The sequence below is a fragment of the Grammomys surdaster genome, unplaced genomic scaffold, assembly GCF_004785775.1.
Source record: "Grammomys surdaster isolate TR1022 unplaced genomic scaffold, NIH_TR_1.0 126051, whole genome shotgun sequence".
Taxonomy (NCBI): Eukaryota; Metazoa; Chordata; class Mammalia; order Rodentia; family Muridae; genus Grammomys; species Grammomys surdaster.
Window position 1 is genome coordinate 4,466,707 of NW_021620862.1, and position 24,784 is coordinate 4,491,490.

General features: G+C 43.4%; 1 protein-coding gene across 1 annotated transcript in view; it reads left to right on the top strand.

The window, feature by feature from the left end:
- Window positions 1-24,784, top strand: part of Kif26b (kinesin family member 26B) — a 400,661-nt gene that overhangs the window by 271,509 nt on the left and 104,368 nt on the right. Inside the window, exon 5 of the mRNA XM_028755262.1 lies at window positions 19,866-20,049. Coding sequence (XP_028611095.1) covers window positions 19,866-20,049 — 184 coding nt within the window. The remainder of the gene's footprint in view (window positions 1-19,865; window positions 20,050-24,784) is intronic.

Sequence of the window (24,784 nt, forward strand, 5' to 3'; positions counted from 1 at the left end):
CACCGATATATACACATAAAATTAAGGAAAAACAAAAATATCAAAATTTTAGAGAAGAGAAAGAAAGAAAAGGGTCCAGGGTACCAAAAATGTTCCTTACCTACTTCCCTGAGTCCTTGTCATAGAGGAGGCTGTCAGGAGTCTGACAAGCACAGCTCTGGACCCCAGCCTTGCTGAGTCTTTGCTGCAGTCAGGACCTCTGTCACTTCTGCTTGTGTTTGTTTCTGTGTAGGACTGTCCACCACTAAGGACAGTGACACCTGGTTGTCTGCCCTCTTTGAGCCTAGTCTTGGGGCCCAAAGCAGGAGCCAACCATTTTCCACAGACAGGGCTTGTGGTTTCCCACAACACTGTGAGCGCAGATTTCTGTTGAAAGGGACTCCTTCCTCACTGTAGAAGTCTGTTGTCCTGCAGAAAATTTTCTTTCAGGCAAAGACAAAATCAAAAACAAAAAGATATTTGTCAGGAATGGATGGTTCCAGTGGCCAGTCCTGATATAAAGGCATGAGATGGCCCAGGGAAGTCTGTACAGGGTACATGCATGTGCTTTGCTTACGGACCACTCGGTGGGGATGCAGAAGTTCATATCTGTCCACAGGCAGCTGTCTTTGCCAGTGGGGTGAGGGCTCTGTGGATCAGGTTCAGAGCTGCAGTCTGTAGAGACTCTGTTTTCATGTTCTTTTGACCCTGGATATCTCCACAAATGAGCCACCTGCCATATCTGGGTGCCGGCTAGAGGTGTGGCATGAAGCCACAAACCTGCAAGGCCTTTCTCTGCTTATTGGTGCTCCAAAGGAACATGGAAGAATCCTGCAAAATCACAAATCCAAGATGTCAGCTCATAAATATGTAAGGTCTCTGTTGAGGTAATAAGCTCGATAGCCCAGACTCTCTTCAGCGGAACACAAATGTTCCTTGCCAGATACTGAGAAAGGAAGCTGGAGGATGGGTGCTGGGAAGGGAGCCACACTGATGGCTTGGGCTACTCGGGCCACTCCACACTGCCTTCACCCTACTGGGTATTTTGTGTGGGTTCTTTCTCTCTGTGTGTGTATATTGGTTTAATGTGGCTAAAATTTAACCATGTGACACTTAGAAAAGGTTTGGGGTGAATCTGGGTAGTAAGAAAAAATTGTGGCCAACTTTTAGCTTTTGGCACCATTAGCTAAATCTATAGAAATTTCCATTTCTGTGTCATCATGATTAAAACTATCAGGATCTTAATACAAATCCAGTCAATCATTTGATATTAAAATCCAGGCTTATGGATCAAATGTAGGCGGGAAGCAAATGCACAGAATAAGGACACTAACTGAGCACCTAATGTACTTTAAGCATTTTGTAAGGGTTCTGGGATTGGAAAGTGACCCTAGGAAAATGAAGACTGAGACCGAAGCTCATTCTGCCACTGCAGTCAGCCAGCGAGAACTTCTTACTATCAAGGTATATTTCCAGCAGAACACTTTCAGGCACACAGAAGCAGAAATGAATTCTCTTAATAAAGGGTCTAGAAGGATGAGGCTGGGAGGTGTCTGGGAAGAAATGCCATTTTAGAATGGAATTACCATGAGTTTCTGTTTACCCACACTAGCCTGAGAGTGGATGGTACTGTACGATCATGATCATAGACATATCTCGTGATGATTAGAACTAAATATTCCTCAGACTCTCAGGCTAGGCAGTGATTAGTGACCGGTTACATTAAGCAGAACTTCACATTAATGACAAATAACGATTGCGCCATAGCAGCTCTCTGCCTCTGTGTCAAAAACTCTGGTAGAAATAAGCTTAAAGGGAAGAGTGCTTTACTACTATGACTCATGGTTTCGGAGTTTTAGCCCATGTCATTTTGGGCCTAAAACACAACATCATCACAGGGAGAACACAGAAAAAAAAAAAAAAAGACACTTGCTTCATGGCGGCTACAAAGCAAAGAGAGGGAGAGGAGGGCAGGATTCTGATATCCCCTTCAGAGCACACCCCATGATCCTACTTCCTTCCTCTAGGCCCCTCCTTCGAAAGGCTGCATTGCCTTACCGAAGACTTGGTACACGGCCTTGGGGAAACATGGAAGATCTGAATTATCACATATCAAAACAAAACTCAAAATCACACCATATCCTTACATCTGATGGAAAACGGTAGCTCAAGGATCAATAAAGAGGGAGCATGAGAAGGGACTCAACCCTGAGTTTACATCATATGTCTTTAATGACTGACAGGGGACAGTCAATTATAAGATAGTTGAGCATACTAGTATATCTGAAGATAGTATAACCGTTTCCAGAAATCCTTTCTTGGAAAAAAGGTGGTTGGAGAAGAAAGCTGTGTATGAGAGAGAACAGGAAAATGAATCTAGCCAACCTGTGATCACTTGAAAGGGCCTGATGTTGTTTCCAGGAAACTGTAGATAAAGCCCAGGATTGCACAGCACTCTGTGGGTCATCCTGTCTTGTTGTAAACATGCTCTCTGCTTGCATTCTGTTAACTGGTTATGTTATTAATCTGCACTTGAAAAACCCACAATAGGGGGGAAAGATCCTAATGAGCCTTCTAAAGGACCTGCAGTGTGGGATAATGATTTGGAGACTTCTCAGCAAGCTGAGCATCACGTGGCTGCAGAGGAGTATCCTCTTAACCCTGGGAGAAGGGAACTAAAGTAAAAGAACACATTCCTAAACATTCTTGAATCTCTTCATGATTTTGTCTCTCTACCTCTGTCTGTCTATCTGTCTGTCCACCCATCTCTCTCTGTCTCTCTCTTTCTCTCTTTGTGTGCGTGTGTGCGTGTGTGCGTGTGTGTGTGTGTGTGTGTGTGTGTGTGTGTGTGTGAGGTGCCTCCTACCTTTTGTTTAAGGGTTTCTCTGGTCTGGAGTTTCTTAAATAAGTTAGTCTAGCTGGGCAGCAAGCTTCCAGCAATCCACCTGTCTCTGCCTCCCATCTCACCATCACTGAGATGGCAAGTGTATGCCACCACACTCACCTTTTTATGTGGGTTCTGGGAACCTATAAAAATGTTCTTGTGAACTCAAGTACACATACTTGCGAGGCAAGAGCTTTTTAGGTGATATCTCTCTAGGCCTTGTGCAGGCACTCTTTCATTTAGAAAGGGCCATAAAGCCCTTGGCACCCATAGGATAAATACTTGAATAAACATTTTGGGTTTACTTTCTAGGAGCTTAAAGAATGTGTGTATAAATGACATTTGTAAGGAACAAGAAGAGGAACCTCAAAAGAATAACAGGAAGTTACCTAACAAAGTGATGAGAGAGCTTTTGACTTTCAAACTACAGAAAGTTATTTCCAAGTGAAGTTGGCAATGCTGGCTTGTGCTGGAGAACTTTCTGGATTAATGTAGAACATCTATGCTTGTTTTATTTTAGAAGTTTTAAGCATCTAGTAGAGAAGAAAATGATAAAAATAAGTATTTGGCTTATTTCGCAGGAAATACAGATTAGAATTGGAATTGAATTGTTGTCATTACTCCAGAGTCTAATGGGAACATGCTCAAGATCAAGACTATCATGGGTTTAATAGGCAGAGTGCTGCCCGCCTGTAATCTCCTCAGAGGAACACATGCCTGTGATCCTAGCATAGTTCTTACTGTGTGCCTGCAATCCCATAAGTGAGGAGACAGGCTAGGAGAGGGAGGGTCCCGGGTGAGGCTGTACATAGCAAAACTGTCTCAAGAATATGTACAGAAAGAAAATATAATTTTGAGGGAAAAGTCTATACTTTCATAAAATAAACTACAGAGCAGTTCGCTATATGCAAATATGAATGACTTCTCAGGGCATCCCTTTGTTCTGAAAACCACCCCAGGAAGAAGCCAGAGACATGGACTTGGTGGTCCTCCTGGAGAAAGGAGAGAACGCCCTCTCCTGCTAGCCTGGCAGCAAGCGATTTCCTTTCTAAAGGTCAGAGATGGAGAAAACAATCATCTAATCAAATTGACTTTTAGAATTAACTTTGTAAAGCACAAAGTCACAGCCTCTGATTCACAGAGAGCCCAGAGGCATATTTGTGTCAACAGATAACTTATGAAGAAAATCTCACTCCCAAAGGCCTGGCAAAACACATGTTGGACACAGATTAATAATGATGCAGAAAATTAATTATAATGAACACAATTGTTACATTCATTCTGTGAATGTGATAGCCTGGAAAATAACGTATTACAAAACAGTATATGTACTGTCATCACCTAGAAGCCAGCAACATTAAAAACAAATGAAGAGCCCATTCATTTATTTATTCTTTAAGTGTTTGTTTAATATCTACTAGGTATCAGGCATCATTCCATTAAAGAATATGTTCATTAAATCTTTAAGAATTCCATACATTTTTTTTATTTATGGTATTCTACTCAGTTACACCATCACTTCCCTATCCTCCCTCCCTATCCAATTTTTTTCTTCTCTTCTTTTTTGGCTTTTAATAATGCATCAACTCAAATTTAAGTTGTTCATATATACTTTTATATACACAGTACACTGTGACACTGTACACTGTTGACCTACCAGGAGCCACACCCTTAAAGAATATGGACTCCCCCTCCCCCAGGAACCATCAGTTGTTTTTTGCTCTTCAGTTATGGGTGGGGCTTGTGAACCCCTTCCTCCTCTATTCCATTGACTGGTTTGAACTTGTGCAGGCAACCATAGCTGCTGTGAATTCACAAATACAGCTGTCCTGTCATGTCCAGGAGACACATTTTCAGTCCCAGCCTCATCAATCTCTGACTCTTGTCATCTCTCCACTCTCTCCTTTTTGGTTCCCAATCCTTGGTGAGGGAGTATTGTATAGATGTCCAGTCTGTGGCCGAGCACTCTTCTCCCTAACCTTTGATGAGTTGAGTTCTCTGATGACCATCATCAGCTCACAAATATACTTCTCTGATGAGGTCTGAGAGTTGTACTAATCTATGGGTAGAAAGAAATTAATTTAGAGGGAAGTTTGATGCTATGTCCACTTAGCAAAATAACTGTAGTAGGTCCATGCTTGTAGGCACCATGAAGTCCTCACCCATCAGTGTCCATTGGTCCCCATTGGATCAGGTGACACTCAGCATCATTGCTGACTACCTGCTTCTTCCTTTAGAGCACCACAACATCAGGAAACATGTGGATAGCAACACAGAAAAACAGACAGTCAGAGAAGCTCAGGTTTAAAGGACCACATTAAAAACAAAGCAACAGAATTGTATCTCCTGTTCAATACAAATAAGCATATTTCTTATGTACAGTGAAGTTCCTGTTAATATATCCACACAAGCTTGTTTTGAATTATGTACAAATGCATCCCAATGTATCCTAAAGCATCCCTGCAGGGCCTGTGCACTGGAGAGATCCTTAGATAAAAATCACTCCAGCTAGACCAGGGATTCTAAACACATTATGGAGGAGAATATGAGGCCTCCACGGTTGATCCTGTCAAAAGTACAGCCAGATTTATATTCTCTATGATACCAATGATGTAAACTAACTCTGTCTATCCTCCCAACTGTTCATGCACTCAACCATACACTCATGCATGTATCCATTCATCCATTCATATATGTGTGGTTTGCATCGTGTTGGGGAAGACACCTTTAGAAATTGAGAGCTGGCTTGTGACCTTAAAGGACTTTCAGTCCTGTGAGGATGATGTAAGTACCTGCAGCCAGTTGTAAGAAGTGATGTGTGTATCCTTCTTACATCCTCTTTCTCATTGTGACTAGACTATGAGAGGCATGGTAGGCAGACTTTACCAGCCTCATGACCAGTGTGGACAACTTATCTCCAGTGGAACATGGAAAGTGATACTGGCTCAAAATCAGTGGGGGCTAGCTGTGTCAGTTTGGTTAGCACAAGGCTTTGGTCTTGTGTGTGCATTGATTTTGCATAATTCTAAGTGCCCCCAAGACACGGCTTACATGAGGTTGTAGTTGACAATTAGTTTTCTTTTCCCTGGACAGTCTTGTCTGAGGATATGTTGTCGGAGAAGAAACCAGAGTAAGTGATTGCCACCAGTGATCTAAGGGTAGGGACAACACATCGCTGATTTCTTGATCGGATTTTCAGAGTGAAATAGAAATGTGAGCAGAAATCTTCCTGACATTTAGTTCAAGCTGGAGATGGCTGCAGTTTACCAAAAACTCTCTGTTTTGACCATCCCAGCCATTGGAACAGCCAAAACTCAAATTCAAGGTCAAGAATCAAGATTGAAATACATTATTGCCATAATCCATTTGATTGCTAGTAAACACAAACTAAGGACTGACATAAAGACAAAGGAATCGTGCTAGCTAATTTTATGTCAGCCTGACACAAGCTAGGGTCATCTGAGAGAAGGGAACCCCAATCAAGAAAATGTCCCCATAAGATTGGGCTGTAGGCAAGCCTGTAGAGCATTTTCTTAATTAGTGACTGATATAGGCGGCTCCAGCCCATTATGTGCCATCCCTGGGCTGGTGGCCCTGCATTCTACAAGAAAGCAAGCTGAGCAAGCCATAGGGAGCAAGTCAGTAAGCAGCACCCCTCCATTCCCTCTGCATCAGTGCCTGGCTCCAAGCCTGCTTGAGTTCCTTTCCCGACTTCCTTGAGTAATAAACTATGATGCGTAAACCAAATAAACCCTTTTCCTCCCAACTTGCTTTGATCATGGTGTTTCATCACAGCAATGGAAATCCTAACTAAGACAAGGATTAAATCCAAGGCACCTGTTCCAGCTCTCTGATTACAACTCATGTATTTAGATGCTTCTGTGGGAGAATCTTCTAAAACACATTTAAGGTATAGCTTTCATACTGACATTTTATGAGAACAATAGCAATGACAAATGTTTGCTGGGTATTTCTAAGTGTCAGGACCTGTCCAGAGATTATACACAAGTGTCAACATCTGCCATCTTTACATCAGAACAGGAATGCAGGAATGTTTTACATGTTCTATTTTTTTTTACAGTCTGTTCCTAGATGCTTTATCATGAAATCAATATAATTTTCCTCACAGTAATATCAGAGCTGATGATTTATTCTTAGCCATGCATTCAATGTCAGAAAATTATAGGAATAATTAACATGGTGGTAAAGTTGAAATACTACTTTAAAATCTATATGGCCACTTAAAAGAGCATAATTATGGCTGGGGGATGGATCGGTTGGTAAAGTGCCTGGCATGCAAGCATAAGGAAATGAATTTGACCTCCAGAACTCGTACAAAAGCCAGGCAGGGGTCGTGACATTCTCTTTAGCCTGCTGTGGTGGACAGAGGTAGAGACAGATGGATTCCTGAAGCTCCCTGGCTGGCCAGCGTAGCCAGATGATCCTGTTTCAAGAGATAAAGGTGGAGAGAAGTCTAGAAAAGATACCCAGTGTTGACCTTGAGACTTCACAGGCATGTGCAGGTACACTTGCACACACAGACATACATGCACCTGCACACACAGACATATGCACACCTGTACATACAAACATATGTACACCTGCATACACAGACATATGCATACCTGTACACACAGACATGCATACCACATGTGCACAAATAAAAACAAAATACTATAATTATGCTCCAAATTCTACAGAATACAAGGGAATTATTTAAATTAGGAGTGTAATAACTACTATCTATTTAACTTAAAAGTCTCCATAGGAAAATCATTATTCTGTGTTTTGTACATTTCACCTATGCACACATTATATGTCTATTAAGATTAAAAACTAGTTCAGTGTGCTGTTTATTGTGATCTGGGCTCTTTTATAGAATTCACTACGGTATTTTAAATAAATCTTTCGCTTTGATTGATTTCTCTATTTCTCGCTATTTGTTTCCAAGTGGTTTCCTTTCCTTCAGCTTCATTTAGTCATTTGATAATCTTTCCCAAAAATACTTACTAAGTAACTATTTTATATGACAAAGCAGTAATAATAAGAAATATCATGTAAAATTGATTGAGACCAATGAAATAAATAAGTGAGAGGACTCCACTGTTTTGCCTTATTTTTAAATTCTTCCTCTCTTGACCTGCCCTCCCCATCATTGTCCATACCCTCACTGCACATGTGCAGGCCTGTGCTGGAGCACGGTCCCAACAACATGAGCTGCAGCCACAGAGAGATTACTGAAAGAAGTGCTTAGTGTTTAGTGCTCAGTCTACTTCCCATCAATGGAGACGGGTGCCCAGTCCTCCACCCTGTCACCTCAGGCTACTTCATCACCTTACTGCCCCCGCCATCATAGAGATCATCAAATAAGCAAGTACGCGTGGCAAAAAGCAAAGTACGGGTCTTTGTAGCAGCTTTGATGAAAGCTTGCAGAAAACATTTTCCCCAGTAGTTCGGATGGCCTGTGATGACGTCAGAGTCTTCTCCTTTACAGCCTGGTTTGTTCTATAGTAATCTCGCCTGTACCACCCACTCCATGGAGACTGCTTGTACCCTTAGTAAAACCAGAGAGAGCTGCTTCCTTGCTACTGCTCCGGACCATTGAACGTATCTGGCACATGCCCCTTACTGCACAATGTACCTGCCATGGCTTTTAGCCATCTGTGTAAACTCCATCCCAACCGTTTTTACAGTAGCTAGACTGAGGGAGGCAGGCTGGTGGCTTTCCGGCTGCTATGAAGCGAATACACAAGAGAACGCTTTAAAGGATGAATGATTCATTTGGACTCATGGTTTCAGAGGGTTGAGCCTATGGTCACATGACTCTGTGCTTCTGCAGAGAGAGAGGGGGGAGGGGGGAGGGAGGGAGAGAGAGAGAAAGAGAGAGAGAGAGAGAGAGAGAGAGAGAGAGAGAGAGAGAGAGAGAGAGAATGTACAAAAGAGGGGAATCAGAGCCAACAGGGACTTACCACCAGAAACCTACTTCCTCTACCTAGGTCCCATGTCCTAGTGTTTTTTAGAACTTACCAAGGTAACATCACCAGCTGAAGTGTCAAGCCCCTGACACTTGAGTCTTTTGGAGACATATTTTATAACCCAACCATAACAAGGGCGAAGTAATTTTCAACCTCGTAGACTTCAGCAAGGTTGCTGAAGTACCATCAATTCATAACCACAGCCAGGAATCTAGGGCAGTCCCACCTTGCAGCAGAGGCCAGACAGAGAGTGACCCAGTTCTTGCTTAGTTCCATACAGTTGCTGTGCAGAGACCCCATGTCAGATTGTTTTCATTTGGAATGCCTTAGTTAATGATTTCTTCAAATTTCAACTGTGGTAAATAATTTTGAAAATAAAAATATAGCAGGGAGGAAAATCACTTCTTCTAACAAATGAAACATATTCAAATTTAATTAACCAAGAAACAAACCCTCAAAGCAGATAGCGTGTTGCCTAGCATTGACAATTAATTAGTTTTGCTCTGAAAAAAAAAACCAAACAAACAAACCTGCAGGCATTGAGCAAGAGCTATAGATTAGGGTTGGTTTTCTCTGCCAACACTGCTTGTGTCTAGTCCTCACACCTTGACAGCAGTTTGCAGCTTCAGGCAACACATTCTCTCTGAGGTGTGTAACTCCATGTCAGTTTTAAAGTTCACATAAGCAAAGTACATAGAAATGAACATAATGCCCTATTACTTTTATAATGAAGACTTTAGAAGTGAGTAACATGACTTTCCAAGATAGTCGTGTGTCAAAAAGAGAAGGAATATAAATCTTAAGGAAAACTTGGAGGACGGAATGGCTGCCCTTCACTTTCAGATGGACGAAGGAATGGCTGCCCTTGGCTTTCAGACGGACGACTACAGGACATCTTCCTTTTAACTTCACTTTAGCATATGGATAAGCGATTTGGCCCAATATGATGAAAAGAAAGCTAAATTCATTAGAGCCTTGAAATCAGATTACCTGGAATATGCTTATTCCTTGAAGGAATTTTAATTTTAGTTGGGCAGTCCTCATGCTGTGATAAATACACATATATCTCTTATGGACAACTGCTTCTCAGTAGAAAAATCGGGCACTGCATTCTCTAAGGGGCAGCTGTAACTCACCTATGACTGTCTCTTTCTGCTGGTAATTTATAGACACTCTAAATAACGGTCTTATAGAGACATGGTGTCTTAGTCAGTGTTCTTCTATTGCTGTGAAGAGACACCATGACCATGGCAACTCTTATAAAAGAAAGCTTTTAACTGAGGTTTGCTTACAGCTTCAGAGATTTAGTCTGTTATCCTCATGGCTGGGGAGCAGCATGGCAGCACACAGACAGACGTGGTAGCTGAGACTTCTACATCTGGATCCTCAGGAAGCAGCAAGAGAAAGACACTGGGCCTGGCTTGAGCTTTTGAAACCCCAAGGTCCACCCCCCAGTGACACACTTCCTCCAAGAAGGCCACACCCATTTCAACAAGGCCACACCTCCTAATCCCTCTCAAGTAGTGCTACTCTCTAATGATCTAGCATTCAACTATTTGAGCCTATGGGGAGGGGCATTCCTATTCAAAATATCACACATGCTTTCATTAATTCCATTCAATATAACCAGCCAATCTTCCATTACTCATTCTTAGAGAAGACAGCCATCATGTTTATTAATGAAAACCATTTCTATCTGGCACTGGGTGGGATGTGTAACTCACATTTCCAGTTACTTAGGTATGTTGTTTATGGTTCTCACTTGCCTTTTGAGCCAGGTTTGCACAAGCATGACACAGGAATGGGTAAGAGGATATCCGGTTTTCTATGCATGTTTGGGTCTGGGCAGATAGAAAGATCTTCAGACAGGGGCTTCTGAGAAGAAAGAGTTTGTATTAGTTTCAGTGCTTGTTGCCATGATAAAAGATTCCGACAATAGTTATTTAAGTATCAGTCCCAGGTGTGATGACCATTACTTTTGAGACCAGGGATTGAATCAGGTTAACTGCTAACACTTCAGCTTTTTATAACTCGTACATTTCAATACAAATACTGTCTCTTCTTGGTGCCAGGCCAGGGTGGATGTGGTACCATAAGGATGATGTTTTAGAACACCATAAAACCTCTCAGGCTTTAAGAACTATTGAGAACTCCAGACTACTTAACCATGAGACTTTCGTGTGTTGCTGTAACTCCCAAGGTTGGATGGATTAAGAACAGTGTGGGGGCTGGAGAGGTTGCTCAGTGGTTAGGAACATTCATTGCTCTTCCTGAGAACTGGAGCTCATTTTTCAGCACCAATGTTAGATGGGTCATTATCACTTGTAACTTCAGCTTCAGGGGTTCCAACTCTATCTTCCTCACTCTGCAGGCATCCCTACTCACACATGAGCACGAGCATGTGTGAGTGTGCCCCCTCATAGACACATACAGGGTGGGGGAGAATATAAAGAAGTCCAGTGTGTTTCTATGCTATCCTGTCAACAAGATGCAAAGCTATCAGGAAGGTCTGGGGCCACAGAAGAACAACCCTCAGTGAGTCTACAGTGCAGAGAGACACAGAAGCAGGAGGCCATACTTGAAACCATGATCATTCTTTTAAAGACCTATTGCTTTACGATGTGACTAGAAATAAGGACGAAGAAGGCCGAAGAGGTGGGTGGGGATGATTTGTAAAGGAAGAATAAAGCCCGGGCATTCTCACCCAGGGCTAACGTCGAGAATTCACACACACGACTCAATCTGTTTTCAAGTTACATATTTCTTGTAATGTTTAACATGATGCTGTAATGGTCAGCCATGCTTTGCCTCCTAGCAGTGAATGTTTTATCTGAAGTCATGTCACGAATTATCTTTCAGTGCTAATGAAATGGATCATTTGCATAAAAATCAGAACAACTCCAAGGCCCATATGTTTTTTTTTTTTCAGTCTCTGGAGATGTAGAAATGTCCTTCCCGCCTGCCAGTTAGGAAACTGGAAGGCGATGGGGCTGAGAGAGGGCACCTTTCCTGATTGTGGAAATTCCCAAACACCTATGGTATATTTCCCAGCCCAGCCAGAATGCCTTGAAACAGGTGCTGTTTTGAGATGAGACATGGCTGGCGTTCGTTACAGGTGGATGGGTATCTTAACTCTCCCCAGAGGGTCTTCCTTGAAGCTCTTGCCACCTCCCTGCCTATTTATAATCTGTTTTATTATCTCTGCTCCCTGTGTCATTGACCCTGTGGATTTTCTGGGAACTCCTGTGATCTGTCATGTCGTCACTCATTACTAGAGAGTCTTAATCCTCCGAGCATTGAAATATTTCCGTGACAGAAAGCCCAGACAGCCCCAGCCATTCTCACATTAAATTGCAGCTTGGGTTGTCCTTCACGTGCTGATGGGAGGCGATTTGGCTGCTATGGTCCCACTCCTAGGTCAGGACCCTGTCAGGGCAGCAGGTGCGGCTCTGTGACGGCCTTGTCATTTTTCAGTTGATTCCAATCATAAGTTGTCCCATTTCATTGAATGACCTCGAATGACCTCTTAATTCGTGTCAACACTTCCCCCACCCTTTCCGACCTTCCCACCCGTGAATATGCCTCAGACAATCCTCAAGCTATGCTCAGCAGCATGCCCTTGGCAGATCATACAAAGGATAAAGTCCTTAAAACGACTGTCAAAGTAGACTGCGTGGAGGGTATGGGAGAAAGATGGCACGGTGGGGAGAACTCAACAACACTGTTTTGGAAAAAAAATGCCATAGTGGTATATAGAATCATATATGGTAAACTGAAAAATAAAAATTAATTAATGAAATAGCAAAGGAAAGTTTGTAAATTAAAAAACAAACAAACAAATAAACTGTTTTGCCTGATTTTTCTGACCAATCTTTAAGGAAAGTTCTACTCTTATGAAGCTAGTAATTCTTCAAAAATTATAAAGTCTGTAGTGTAGTAATTATTGGACATCAAGGTAGATAGGCTCCAATTTAATTATCTTGAGATACACTGAAGATTTCTATTTAATTGCACCACATTTCTGAAAGTCCAGCATTGCCATCTAATAAAGTCTATCATACATTATTATGTGTATATAATTATGTAATATGTATATATTATGTAGATATAATTATGCATATATATTCATGTATAACATATGTGTATGTTATTTATGTATTATGTGTATAGATATATATGTATATATCCAATAATTTGTGTATTACATATACATAAATATATACATATGTATATACAAATGTGTGTATAAATATATACATAAATATATATAATTTGTGTGTAGTGTAATATATAATATATAGTATAATTAATATAATATAAAATTATGTATAATGACATAAATAAAACATTATTCTGTATAAATTAAGAAAAAAATCTTTCCTAATTTTCCACTTTGATTGACAGATGGGGCCTAAAATGACCTCCCCATTTAAGCCAGTTAAGCCTGCCCTATGAGTAATGATACCATTATTCAGCTTGTAGCTCTGAGTAGACCTGGCCAATGAGAATAGAAAGCCATCACGTGAAGGTCATATAAGTCCTTAGCTGATTTCTAAACCCACGTCGGTGTGGTAGGAGAGTAAAGAGGTGGCAAGGAAGAGCCTGGAGGGTAGAGTCATGCGTAGTGCGAATCATGCGCAGTGTGCCTGCATTCTTTCCTCGCAGGTGACGTAGCACAGTGCCACTTTTTTGATACGGGTTCAGTAAATGTTAATTTCATCCTGCTAGGGAGACAATCTTTTTCCTTGAAGTAAGCACTGGGAACTACAGAAAGTTAATGGATAGTTAAAGAGGTCTGCTGGGATGAATGGCTTCGGGAAATATGTCATGCTGTCCTCATAGGAACAAGATGGGTAAATATGGCCTTTTGAGTTAATTTGCTACTTGAAAATTTATAAAAAAAAAAACCAACCTCACCTGTTTTCCCTGAGATGGGGTGGGGAGGGGAGGGGAGGTCTTGTGGGGCATGAATTTTGCAAAACACGCCTCTAGCCAGAAATGCCAACATTTTCAATTCTTTTGTGACTGCCTCTCCTTTTATGTCCCTGAACAATGCTATTATACGTGAGCAGTTTCTAAACTTTGACCCTCTCCTATCTGTGTGTCATTGAAGCACTGTTCTAAAAAGAGCTAAAGCAGTTGGCCTCCACAGAATTGGACCATGTAAGACCATCAGAGGGCTGCCTGTGATGTCAGGCAGAGAGTGCCTTTTGTGGGGTTACAGCCACCCTAAGGGACAGCCTGCCCATTTCAGATTTCTGAAACTCTCCTAATATGAGCTACCTACCCATTTTAAGAAGAAAACAATTTAAAATTTATTCTCAAAATAATTACCTCTAATTGAATCCAGTTTTTCTGAGTGGTCACCAGTGAGGCTTTTGTAAGTGTCTGGGAGATTGTGGGAGTCTTTCTGTCTCCATGCTGCAAGACAGGAACTCACCTGCGTCTCCACTGCATGCTTCTCCCACTGATACTCCTTTTAAGTAATTTCTATGCCCCAATCAGACACTTTCAAGGACAAAATATTCCATGTTTCATGAAGGTAATTTATCAAGAATGTGCTCTCTAATTTTTACAATTTCCTTCTAATTATAAAGCCAGTGTGCTTTTGTTTCAGCTAGTGTTTTGCTCTGGTAGATTCTGCTACATAAATCTAACCCCTATTGTAAGGTAATGTGAGGTTTCTGGAGTCAGTGTTAGCTCCAGCATTTACTATATATCTCACTGAAGTACCACTCATTGGTCCACTCAACTCTTAATAACACTTTTATTTACGTTTCTAAAGAAGATAGTGAAAAAAGCAAATAGTATTGTTTTCTGAATCTTACTGTGGAAAAACCAAGTCTTGGAAACAGATAAAAGTAATAATGATGATGTGCAGTACGTGAACACATAGTCAGAATTAGGCCATTTGTCCACTGTTACCTACTTAGTATCTGTATTAGTCACCTTTCTCATCGGCATAACGAAATACCATGACAAAAGTACTTTACAGAAGGTATGCCCTGTCCATCATGGCAGGGTATGGCCTGTCCATCGTGGCAGGGTGTCATGGCTCCAGGAGTGTGAGCTGTCACATAGCATCTGCAGGCAGAAAACAGATGAATGCTAGTGATTAGCATGCTGTACCCCAGGACCCCAGCCAGTGGGATGATGCCATGGTTAAGATGAGCATTCCCACTTCAACTCCCTAAACTGGATAATCCCTCACAGGCATATCAGAGAGGACACCTAGGCAACTATAGATCTCTAATTCTGGTCAGGGTGACTAACACTAACTAGCACAGTGTCTGAAGAAGCTGGCTGTTCAAATTCAGGTTAGGTAGCAAAGGTCGTCTAGAGCTGACTTCATTTCATGTTAAGAGGGCTAATGTCTTCTTCATTACCTCTTCCTCTGAGATTCAGAGTAGCCTATGAGCACACGTGGCATCCTTGCTCAACAGACACTTCCCTTTGTCATGTATTTTTCTCTAGAATTTTTAGAGGTGGTTCTTCTGTTTCTACTATGCCCACTGTTCTTTTCGCAGGAAACAAAGTAAACTTGTTTCCTTTATAATTAATTAATTAATTAATTAATTTTGGAGGGCCCTTCCCCTTTCTTCAGTTCTTTTTTTTTAATAAGGTAACCCCAATGTCTTTCTGTCATTTAGTCACCCAATAAACATTTTTGGTTTTTTGCCCTTGATTTTTGCCCTATTGGGATTTTTATTCTATAAGGTCAATAGATAATAATTAAAAAAAAATAGCTAAGTAAGCCACATGTTACATTACACAGTCAGAGTCTTATCTGGAAATGATCAGAGTAACAGGAATTGGGACTTTGGAGGTTTGTGTGCTTTTTCTGGGGTATCTACTTTTACTTACCTCCATAGAGGAGTAAATAACAAGTTAAAGAAACCATTCCACCCAAATCCATCTTGAGGAACCAGGGAGTTTATTAGGGTCACTCACAGGAGCATGAGGGAAGAGTACTCACAGGAGTGTGTGGGAGGGATGCTCACGGGAGCACTGGTGAGGCGTAACTACAGCAATATGGCTGACTGGGAGAGATGTATCACTACACAGCCCCCCACCCCAGTATCAGTGATGATTCCAGAAGCCGCATCTCTGGGATCCCCCATATAATTTGCCCACAGTGTTGCGAACTCTCTCCTGTCTGCTGTGTCCTGCCTAGAAAGCCCTGGATGGGTCTCAGGCCGTGAGTCTGGGAGTTCCCTGAGCTTTGTGAGCCTGTCTCTTCCTGCAAGAGGAAGGCTTCAATCTTGACGAAAGAGCCATGAAACAGAGAGTGAGCAAGTCCCTTCCTGTGGCTGCTCTGCTCACCCCGACTCAATGGTTCAAAGGGACAGTGGGCATTTATTAGCTTTCATGGTGTCTGGGGGTCAGAAATCCAGACGTGATGTCACAGGTGAGGCTTCTGTCCACTGCGTGGTATCTGAGATTCCAGAAGAAAAATATGACATGAATCATTTAAAGGACAATTTACTCCTGAGTCTGTCATCTGAAGAGCACGTGACTCTGTCTATGTGACCTGGGCTTTCTCATAGTCTTTACAAAATCCACAAAGCATTTGGTAACTCAACCTTGAAAGTCGCACAACAGTTCTTCCATCATGCTCTGTGGACCATGGCAGCTTCCAATTTCTTCTCCAGGTCCAGGAGGAAGAACACAGATCCCACGTCTCAAGAGTGAAGTGTCAGTGCTAGGGTCTATTGAGAGAGCCATCTTTACAAAATCCCATCTCCTATGGTGGGCAGGGTAAACGTGTGGGTAAAGTAACATTTAAACCCAAATTTAAAGGAGCAATGGAATGAGCCACATGCCGGTCTCCTGAGGCAGGGCCAGGAGTGTGTGGTGGACATGTCCTGGGACCCTTTGGAGACTAGTGCGGATGGCCTGATTTTAATTGACTTGTAATCACAGGGAGAGTGTGCAGTGGGCGAGATAGGAAATGTGAGAGTCTGAGGTGGTTAAAGGATCTTGGGTCTAGTTTATGTTATAACGGGTAAAATCTGAGGTGGATTAGGTGTGTTATGTGAGATGAAGTCTGAGACCAGGAGGGGTGGGTACATGAGAAGCCTGCAGAAGGAGATAAGCCCTTTAGTCCTCAGGATGACGTGTCAGACATGTTTACTGAATACTCAAGTGGGATTGCTGGAGAGGCATTTAGATAAATAAACAGGGGGCTCCAGGGATAAGCTGGGGAGAACACTTGAGGAGTCACAGGCTGAGGATGTGATCCCCACAGCCAGCAGCAGCGACTGTGACAGAAGCAGAGGCTGAGCCCTGCCTCCCCTCCGAGGACAGTGGAAGAGAATGGGATGTCCTGGAAATGGGCAAGGAGGGAGGATGCGTTCTTAGCTGACAGGTCCAGGTTGTGGCTGAGACTGTGACAGCCATCATGCAGCTATTGGTAACCTATCTGAGCAGTTTCAGAGGGTTGGAGACAGATGCCTAACTGAAACGAGCTTCCAGAGAATGGAAGGGGAGGGCTTGGGTGGGAGGTTGACAGGTGGCATTGGCTGGGAGTTTGGATCAAATGAGTATGGACAGCCAGCGCTGCAGCTAGCTGGGAAGTGTCACGTGTGCTTGGCTTTCCTAGGAGAGAGAAAGAGCGAAGTGCCTGTGTGCTGTGTGGATGGATCTAGAAGACAGTGGAAGTGGGACATTGTGGGCAGGACACCTCTGAGTGTCATCCTCATGTGTGCTTCAGTTATGAGGAAGCCTGTTTCCCTAACCCATGGGCATAGGTGGCAGAGGCACAAGTCTTCTAAGCTGTACCTTGGTACCAGCCCTGCCCCAGCTGGTGACCACAGCTATGGCCAGTCTTTACCTTGCAAAGAATCCGTGATATTCACAAATAAGTACCATCTTTAGTGACTCCCCTCATCCACAATAAACGCGCACACACACACACACACACACACACACACACGAACGCAGGTCATTTAGTGGACTCTTAGAGAACAGTAAGAAAAACACTAGACTAGTGTAGAACAGATCCTTCCCTGAGAAGGAGCCAGCCTGGTTTGGAGCAGCAAGGGCAGATGAGATAAGGTGTGCTGCTCAGTGGCTCCTGTCACTGCCTCCCCTCCCCCCTGCCCCCAGGGTGCAGGTCATTTAGGGGAGTCTTAGAGAACAGTAAGAAAAACACTAGACTAGTGTAGAACAGATCCTTTCTACCCTTTACATTAGATGGAGCAGAGGAGAGCTAAGCTTTGAACGGATAAAGTCATCTGGCTACGTTTGTGCAGATGTAGTTTGGTAGCTCCAGAGATCTGTCAACAACAATCCTTACTGGCACAAAGTTAAGACCAACTTTCCAGATCACGAAACAAGGCTGGGACAAGGGAGCATGGAAACAATGCTATGTTCTCTTGTCCTTCTGCTAACCCTCGAAGATTTGCGATGTTACTGCTGAGAAGGTTGGATGCACTGTGATGCATTGACCTATGGGATAAAGCACTTAGCTCTTGTTTTGAGGCAGTGGTCCTCAGCCTTCCTAATGGAGGGACAGTGGTCCTCAGCCTTCCTAATGCAGAGACAGTGGTCCTCAGCCTTCCTAACGCAGGGACAGTGGTCCTCAGCCTTCCTAACGCAGGGACAGTGGTCCTCAGCCTTCCTAATGCAGGGACAGTGGTCCTCAGCCTTCCTAATGCAGGGACAGTGGTCCTCAGCCTTCCTAATGCAGGGACAGTGGTCCTCAGCCTTCCTAACGCAGGGACAGTGGTCCTCAGCCTTCCTAACTCAGGGACAGTGGTCCTCAGCCTTCCTAATGCAGAGACAGTGGTCCTCAGCCTTCCTAATGCAGGGACCCTTTAATAGAGTTCCTCATGTTGTAGTGACCCCAACTATAACATTTTTATTGCTACTTCATAACTGTAATTTGCTACTGTTTTTTAATTATAATGTAAATATTTTTGGAGATAGAGGTTTGCTAGAGAAGTTTCCACTCACAGATTGAGAACCAGTGTTTTAAGGAGAGACACGCATAGACACACACACGCAGAGACACACACACGCAGAGACACACACACGCAGAGACACATACACACATACAGAGAGAGAGAGAGAGAGAGAGACTATGAATTAAGACTGTCTCCCCCTCCTGCCCCCATCAAAGAAACATATATACCTTCATATTTATATAGAAAGATGTGATATGATATACCAAGAATTAATTTAAAAGGCGAGTCTAATGGGCTGTGTGAAAAGCCTTTGTCTCACACCACTGTTTGCATCTTTATGACTTTTCTATGGCAGTGCACTTGAATGATGTGTGGATAGCCAATGTCATTAATGGTGCTGCAGCCACTCCATCCCACTTGTCTCCATCCATACCTTCTGTGCCATTTGGTTATCATGACCCTCTGCTTCCTTGCACTTGCCCAGAGACAGCATTTTGTACTTGAAGACTGCTACACAAGAGCCGGTTATCTCCCCCCCCCCCCAGGCAAGGGTAGTTTCGTGCCCTGCACCTCTCTGGGGTGGATACTCTGGCTTGCCGTCTGTTCCTCACACCAGGGTACTTTATATTTCTCCAGTGCACTGGGGGGCTTGCATTCTGCATTTACAGCCAAGCCCCTCCCCAGTCGGTCACCACTAGGCTCTTCATCAGACGGACTTGGTTTTTACAAGGTGTAAAAAATTTTAAATGAGCTCATATGGTTCTTCACAACTGGGCTTGTGCCAGAGGAGCGGCAGCATGGGGAGAGGGTGATTAGTGAACTAGGTACTTCGGATCCCCAAAGCTGACTGGCTTCAGTCATGCCCAGGCTGAGTGTTGTGGAGAACAAACAAGTCTTTGTAACTTGCGATCTTAGAGCCATGTGATGTTATAGCTCCTTTCTGCTGCCCCAGTGATTACAGAGCTTATTAATTACGATCCTTGTGTTGTAGCAAAGGGCTGGAGGGTACTGAGAATGAAGGCAGGAGTAATTAAAGGGGCTCCTTAAGAGAAAGAGGGAAAGTGGCCAACCCAATGCATCTGATTATACCACCTTCTCCTCCTTATTGTCCCTGTGCAGAGCTGCCCAGAAGTTAAATCTGTCATCTAAGAAGAAGAAACACCGGCCTTCGACTCCATCTGTGGCAGAGACTCCCCTCTTTGCAACTAGCTTCAGTGGGATTCTGCAGACCTCACCTCCCCCGGCCCCACCCTGTCTCCTGAGGGCTGTCAACAAGGTGAAGGACACTCCTGGCATGGGCAAGGTAGGTACCAGCTGCTGCCTTTGCCCTTCGTTCAGTGGGCGGGGCTCCGGGAAGGTTGGAAAGGAAGAGAACAACGGGAAGCTCTCCGTTGCTAAGATGAGGAGGTACCAGGGACAAAAAGAGACACAAAGAAGTTAGTTTCGAGATAGCAACATGCCCAGTTGTTTCAGAGCCCAGCTGGTCATGCTGAAGAAAGCAGAGCTAAGTGTCAATAGACTCTGATTTTTACCAGGTCTTGTTCTTTTGACATCAAAACCCAGGGTCAAGCTCTGACTGAAAACAACCATGGAAAAGCCTAGAAATAAACCACAAAGATGCCCAGAATAACTTTTACTGCAGCACGTTGCTGTAGTTAGATCCTATTCCTGTTCTTCTCTGTTCCTGACGTTTTAATGGGACTTTACATGGGGACATGACACAGATCTGTAAGGTCTATCCATTTCTACTGTCCATAGACTATCTTGGCAACTAGAGACTGTAAAGTCTTCTTGGTCACACAAATTGAATAGTACATTAACTTGGGGATCTGATTTGATTTGGAGGAGGGGAAAGGCTTTGCATTGTTGAGCAGGACCACAACCACTTCAAAAATAGAGACACAAAAGCCAGAAGCAAAGGCCAGAGGCCCAGGGAAAACACCACAGGGAAACAAGATGAAGATATTCTTTCCTGTGGTGCTTCTGAGTCTTTCTCCCCTTCACGAAGTGGTGACTTCTGCATCTGCATCTGCACCAGAACACTGGTGTGAGTTCTGTGGAACGGTTCAGTAGCTTTCCAGCCAAGAAATGAAATTCAGGGTTGTCACATGGGGAAAGATGCAAGGGGAATCTCTTACAGGATATTACTGGACCACATTTATGATAGCTTTAGTTCTAAATGTCAACTCTTAACTCTCTGTCTCCCAAGATAAAGGACTGCATGAAGTAATTTACAACTTAATCTTCAGTGGGGGAAATAACTGAGACTAATAAAAACTGTAGCTGGAGAGATAGAGTGAGTCTATCCATTATTTTCCTCAGAGTAAATATACACAGAACATGGGACTTGACGTTGGCCTTGGGTCTTGTTTCAGAACCCAGATGGTCATGCTGAAGAAAGCAGAGCCAAGCGTATAGACTCTGATTTTTACTAGGTCTTGTCCCTTTGACATCAAAATTTGATTGTACCCTAGTTTATAGTCGCCAGATGACCATGGTCCCTCCAGAAAGACTCTGCATCCTGAGCCTGATCTCCTTCCTTCTCTTCTTACTGTTTCTCTTCTTTCCATTCGGCACCCCTAGAATCATCCTCTCATGGGGAAGCCCTTACTTCATAATGCTCTCCCCCAAAGTAAACCGGTTTTAAAATGAGGTTAGAAAGAACAGTGGTTAGTGTAATAAAAAGCCTCCAGTTTTAGAATTTTCCATGGTGTTTCTCAATAGATGAGTGTCAGCTGAGAAAACTTCCAAGTCCAGTGGTAAAGACAGACCTTAGGGAGCAGTCTGTCAAGGCTCTTCCATCTTCACACCATGTGGAAGGCAGTGGAGAAGGCAGAATAGCCCAGGATGTCCTTCCCAGAGAGGAAGTCTGAGGGGCAAAACCACTGAGAAAGGACCATGATGTCTACACACATGGCAGCTATAAGATGAGCTTTGGAGGCTGTGGGTCTGAGTGAACGGAGGCATCCTTCTTTAGTCAGGGTAAGTGCACACAGTGTAAGATGTCCCGTCACAGGCAGAGCTAAGCGTGCAAGGATGTTTATTTTGTTAATGTGTTGGAACTCGAATGTCAAAGGTATGCCACGAGGCAAGGTGAAAACTGCCATCCCTCTCTTGCTCTTGCTTCTCACCAACATCCTACCCTAAACATTGCCGTGGTGTCTCTTAGAAAGGTACCAGGTGATTGGCCATCACTGGGTACTCATGTATTCCACTGTGGCCCCATTTACAAGAAATGCCGTCTTCATCTCTCACCCTGACTCAACACTATCTATGTGGATGTTTCTTGAAGCAGACCTAAGCCTAAGCCTTCTGTGTAAGGCCTCCTGTGTCCTTTATCCACATCCCTAAAGTACAGGTGACAGTGCACTACGGTTAGGTGACAGGGCGCTACAGCCAGGTTGCAGAACAGTGGGGAGAGTTTTGGTAGCCAGCAGTGACTGAGCACTTGCTGAAGAACAATCTGGATGTGTGAGAGCACATGGATAATCTGGACTTCACTGCATGTGTAAGGAGCCTTCTAATATACATCCATTCCCAGTTCTATAGCCAGCAGATCATAAGTTTAACATATGGTGTTAAAGGTATTATCTATCTCACCCGTTTGCAATTCAGAAATGCAACCAAATGCCCAAGTTTACTATGGAAATATCATGGGCATCCAATGGTGAGACAGGAGAGATGCTGTGTCTCGATCTGATTGGTGGCCACATGGCAACTAAGCCCTTCCTCTGCTTGTGCTGACCCTTGAGGAGCAATGATGGGAAGGAAGTGACGTTTGAATGGACTATGACCTCTGAGAGGTGGTGGTAAGAGTCTACTTGCTATCTTAAAACCACAGCAAGGCCATCTTCCCACATACCCACCCCTCCACAGGCTTCATCCTTCTCCCTAGATGCTGCACTGCATTTGGGAACTGCGGCTTCTCTACTCCTGTGGGGAAAGCTTCATTCGTCCCTCTATTAAAATGATTTACATTTTAACATCCCAAATAAATCTGGTTAAGCTTAATATATAGCCTAAATAATTGATGGTATTTATATATGTTTGATGTAGATGAACTTGATTGAATTGTCTAAAACCACTTTGTGTTCCAAGCCTGACCTTGGGCCTCTGGAATCCCATCTTAGGATCTTCAGCTCTCAGAATGGCTCCTAGCACATAGTGAGTGTTTCCTGAGCACCTACTGTGTATCAGGTGATGCAGCAATGGACAGAGGTGAATGCCTGTCCTAATGACACTTAAACCTAGTGTCTTCTTCCAGGGAATCAAAGAAATGGCATTGATTCAGACTATACTGGCTGGTTTTGTGTGTTAACTTGACACAAGCTGGAGTTATCACAGAAAAAGGAGCCTCAGTTGAGAAAATGCCTCCATGAGATCCAGCTGTAAGGCATTTTCTCAATTAGTGGTCCAGGGTGGGGAGGGCCAATTGTGGGTGGTGCCATCCCTTGGCTGGCAGTCCTAGGTTCTATAAGAAAGCAAGCTGAGCAAGGCAGGGGAATCAAGCCAGTAAGTAACATCCCTCCATGGCCTCTGCATCAGCTCCTGCTTCCTGACCTGCTTGAGTTCCAGTCCTGACTTCCTCTGGTGATGAACAGCAATGTGAAAGTGTAAGCTGAATAGATCCTTTCCTCTCCAACTTGTTTCTTGGTCATGATGTTTTGTGCAGGAATAGAAACCCTGACTAAGACACAGACCAATATGAGGGCCCCTGACTTAAGGGAAAGGCATAATTACTGACTTACCATGGCTGTAAGGCGTACAAAGAACTAACTACTGTTAACTGGCTTTATAGAGACCTTCTTAATAGACAGATTCAAGTGATTAGTGGATCAAAGCAGCTTACCTCCCATTTGTATTTCATTGATTTAGCTTATATGTAAATGATACTTGTAATCTGTTTGAAAATGGTTCCTTCTCTCCTAAGTCAGTAAGCACTCTCTATGAAATCTGTTTGCACAATTAATTAACAGGCATGTTCAAGGTTCATTTCTTAGTGTGTCATGATGTAATGACAGACCTCTTCATCTGGGGTCGATAGTTTCTATAGAGAAGTCTGTTATCTGTGTAATACTTGGGTTTTCTGGCTCTGCGGCTGCATTTAAAGGCAGAGACAGGAATGACCACTGTCACAACTTGATTGGTGACAGTCCCCTTGGAGTTTAGTTGCTTTTTTCTTCCCTGGTGAATAACTGAAGGGAGGTACATGAGGCATGAAGGGAAGGGAAGGCTTCTTTTCTCTCATAGCCCCCAGGAAAGTCTCAAAACAGCGACCATCTATGGGTAATGCCTGGTTCCTCCTATCCCTCAATGTGTTTTGTAACAATTGGAAACTTCCTGTAGTAGATTCCAGAAGCAAGGGAAGAAATCACACAGGGTTTTGAAAGAATCATAAAGAAACCAGATGAAGCAAGTATGAGAGGCAATTATGGGAAACAGCTGGGGACTGGTTGGGCGGCTTCCCATGCTTGAGTTGCTAGGCAAGTAGCCGGAGAGACTTCCAGTCTTTTGGTTCCACAGTAAGGCCACTGACGGAGGCAGGACATGGAAAAGGTGAATGCCCTTCTCGATGAAGGTACTTACAACAAGGAGAATCAGTGCTCAGCCCCAGTCTCCATGCAAGTATCAACTCAGTTAAAAAAAAAAAAGGCGGGGAGTGGGCTACTGTGACACCCTGTGCCCACCTACCCTAGTTTGGTAGGAGGTAGGCTGCCTGGAGTTCATTGGTTCATTAAGAGTACAGGTCTACCACTGCTCATGGCCAATTGGCTGTGACCCTGCTGGGCCTCACCAAGAGTCTTCCTCTCTGATCAGCCACCCAAACATGTTGGTGGTGTGGACTTCCTAGGGCAAAAAAGGTCAGAGCAATTAATCTGTTCTTTACTGTCCAAACTCGGTGATGGCTTACTTTGACCTCTGATAATCCCTGGACACACAGACACAGACACACACACACATGCACACACACAGAGAGATACACAGATACAAACACACACATAGGCACACACACACATACAGATACATATACAAACACA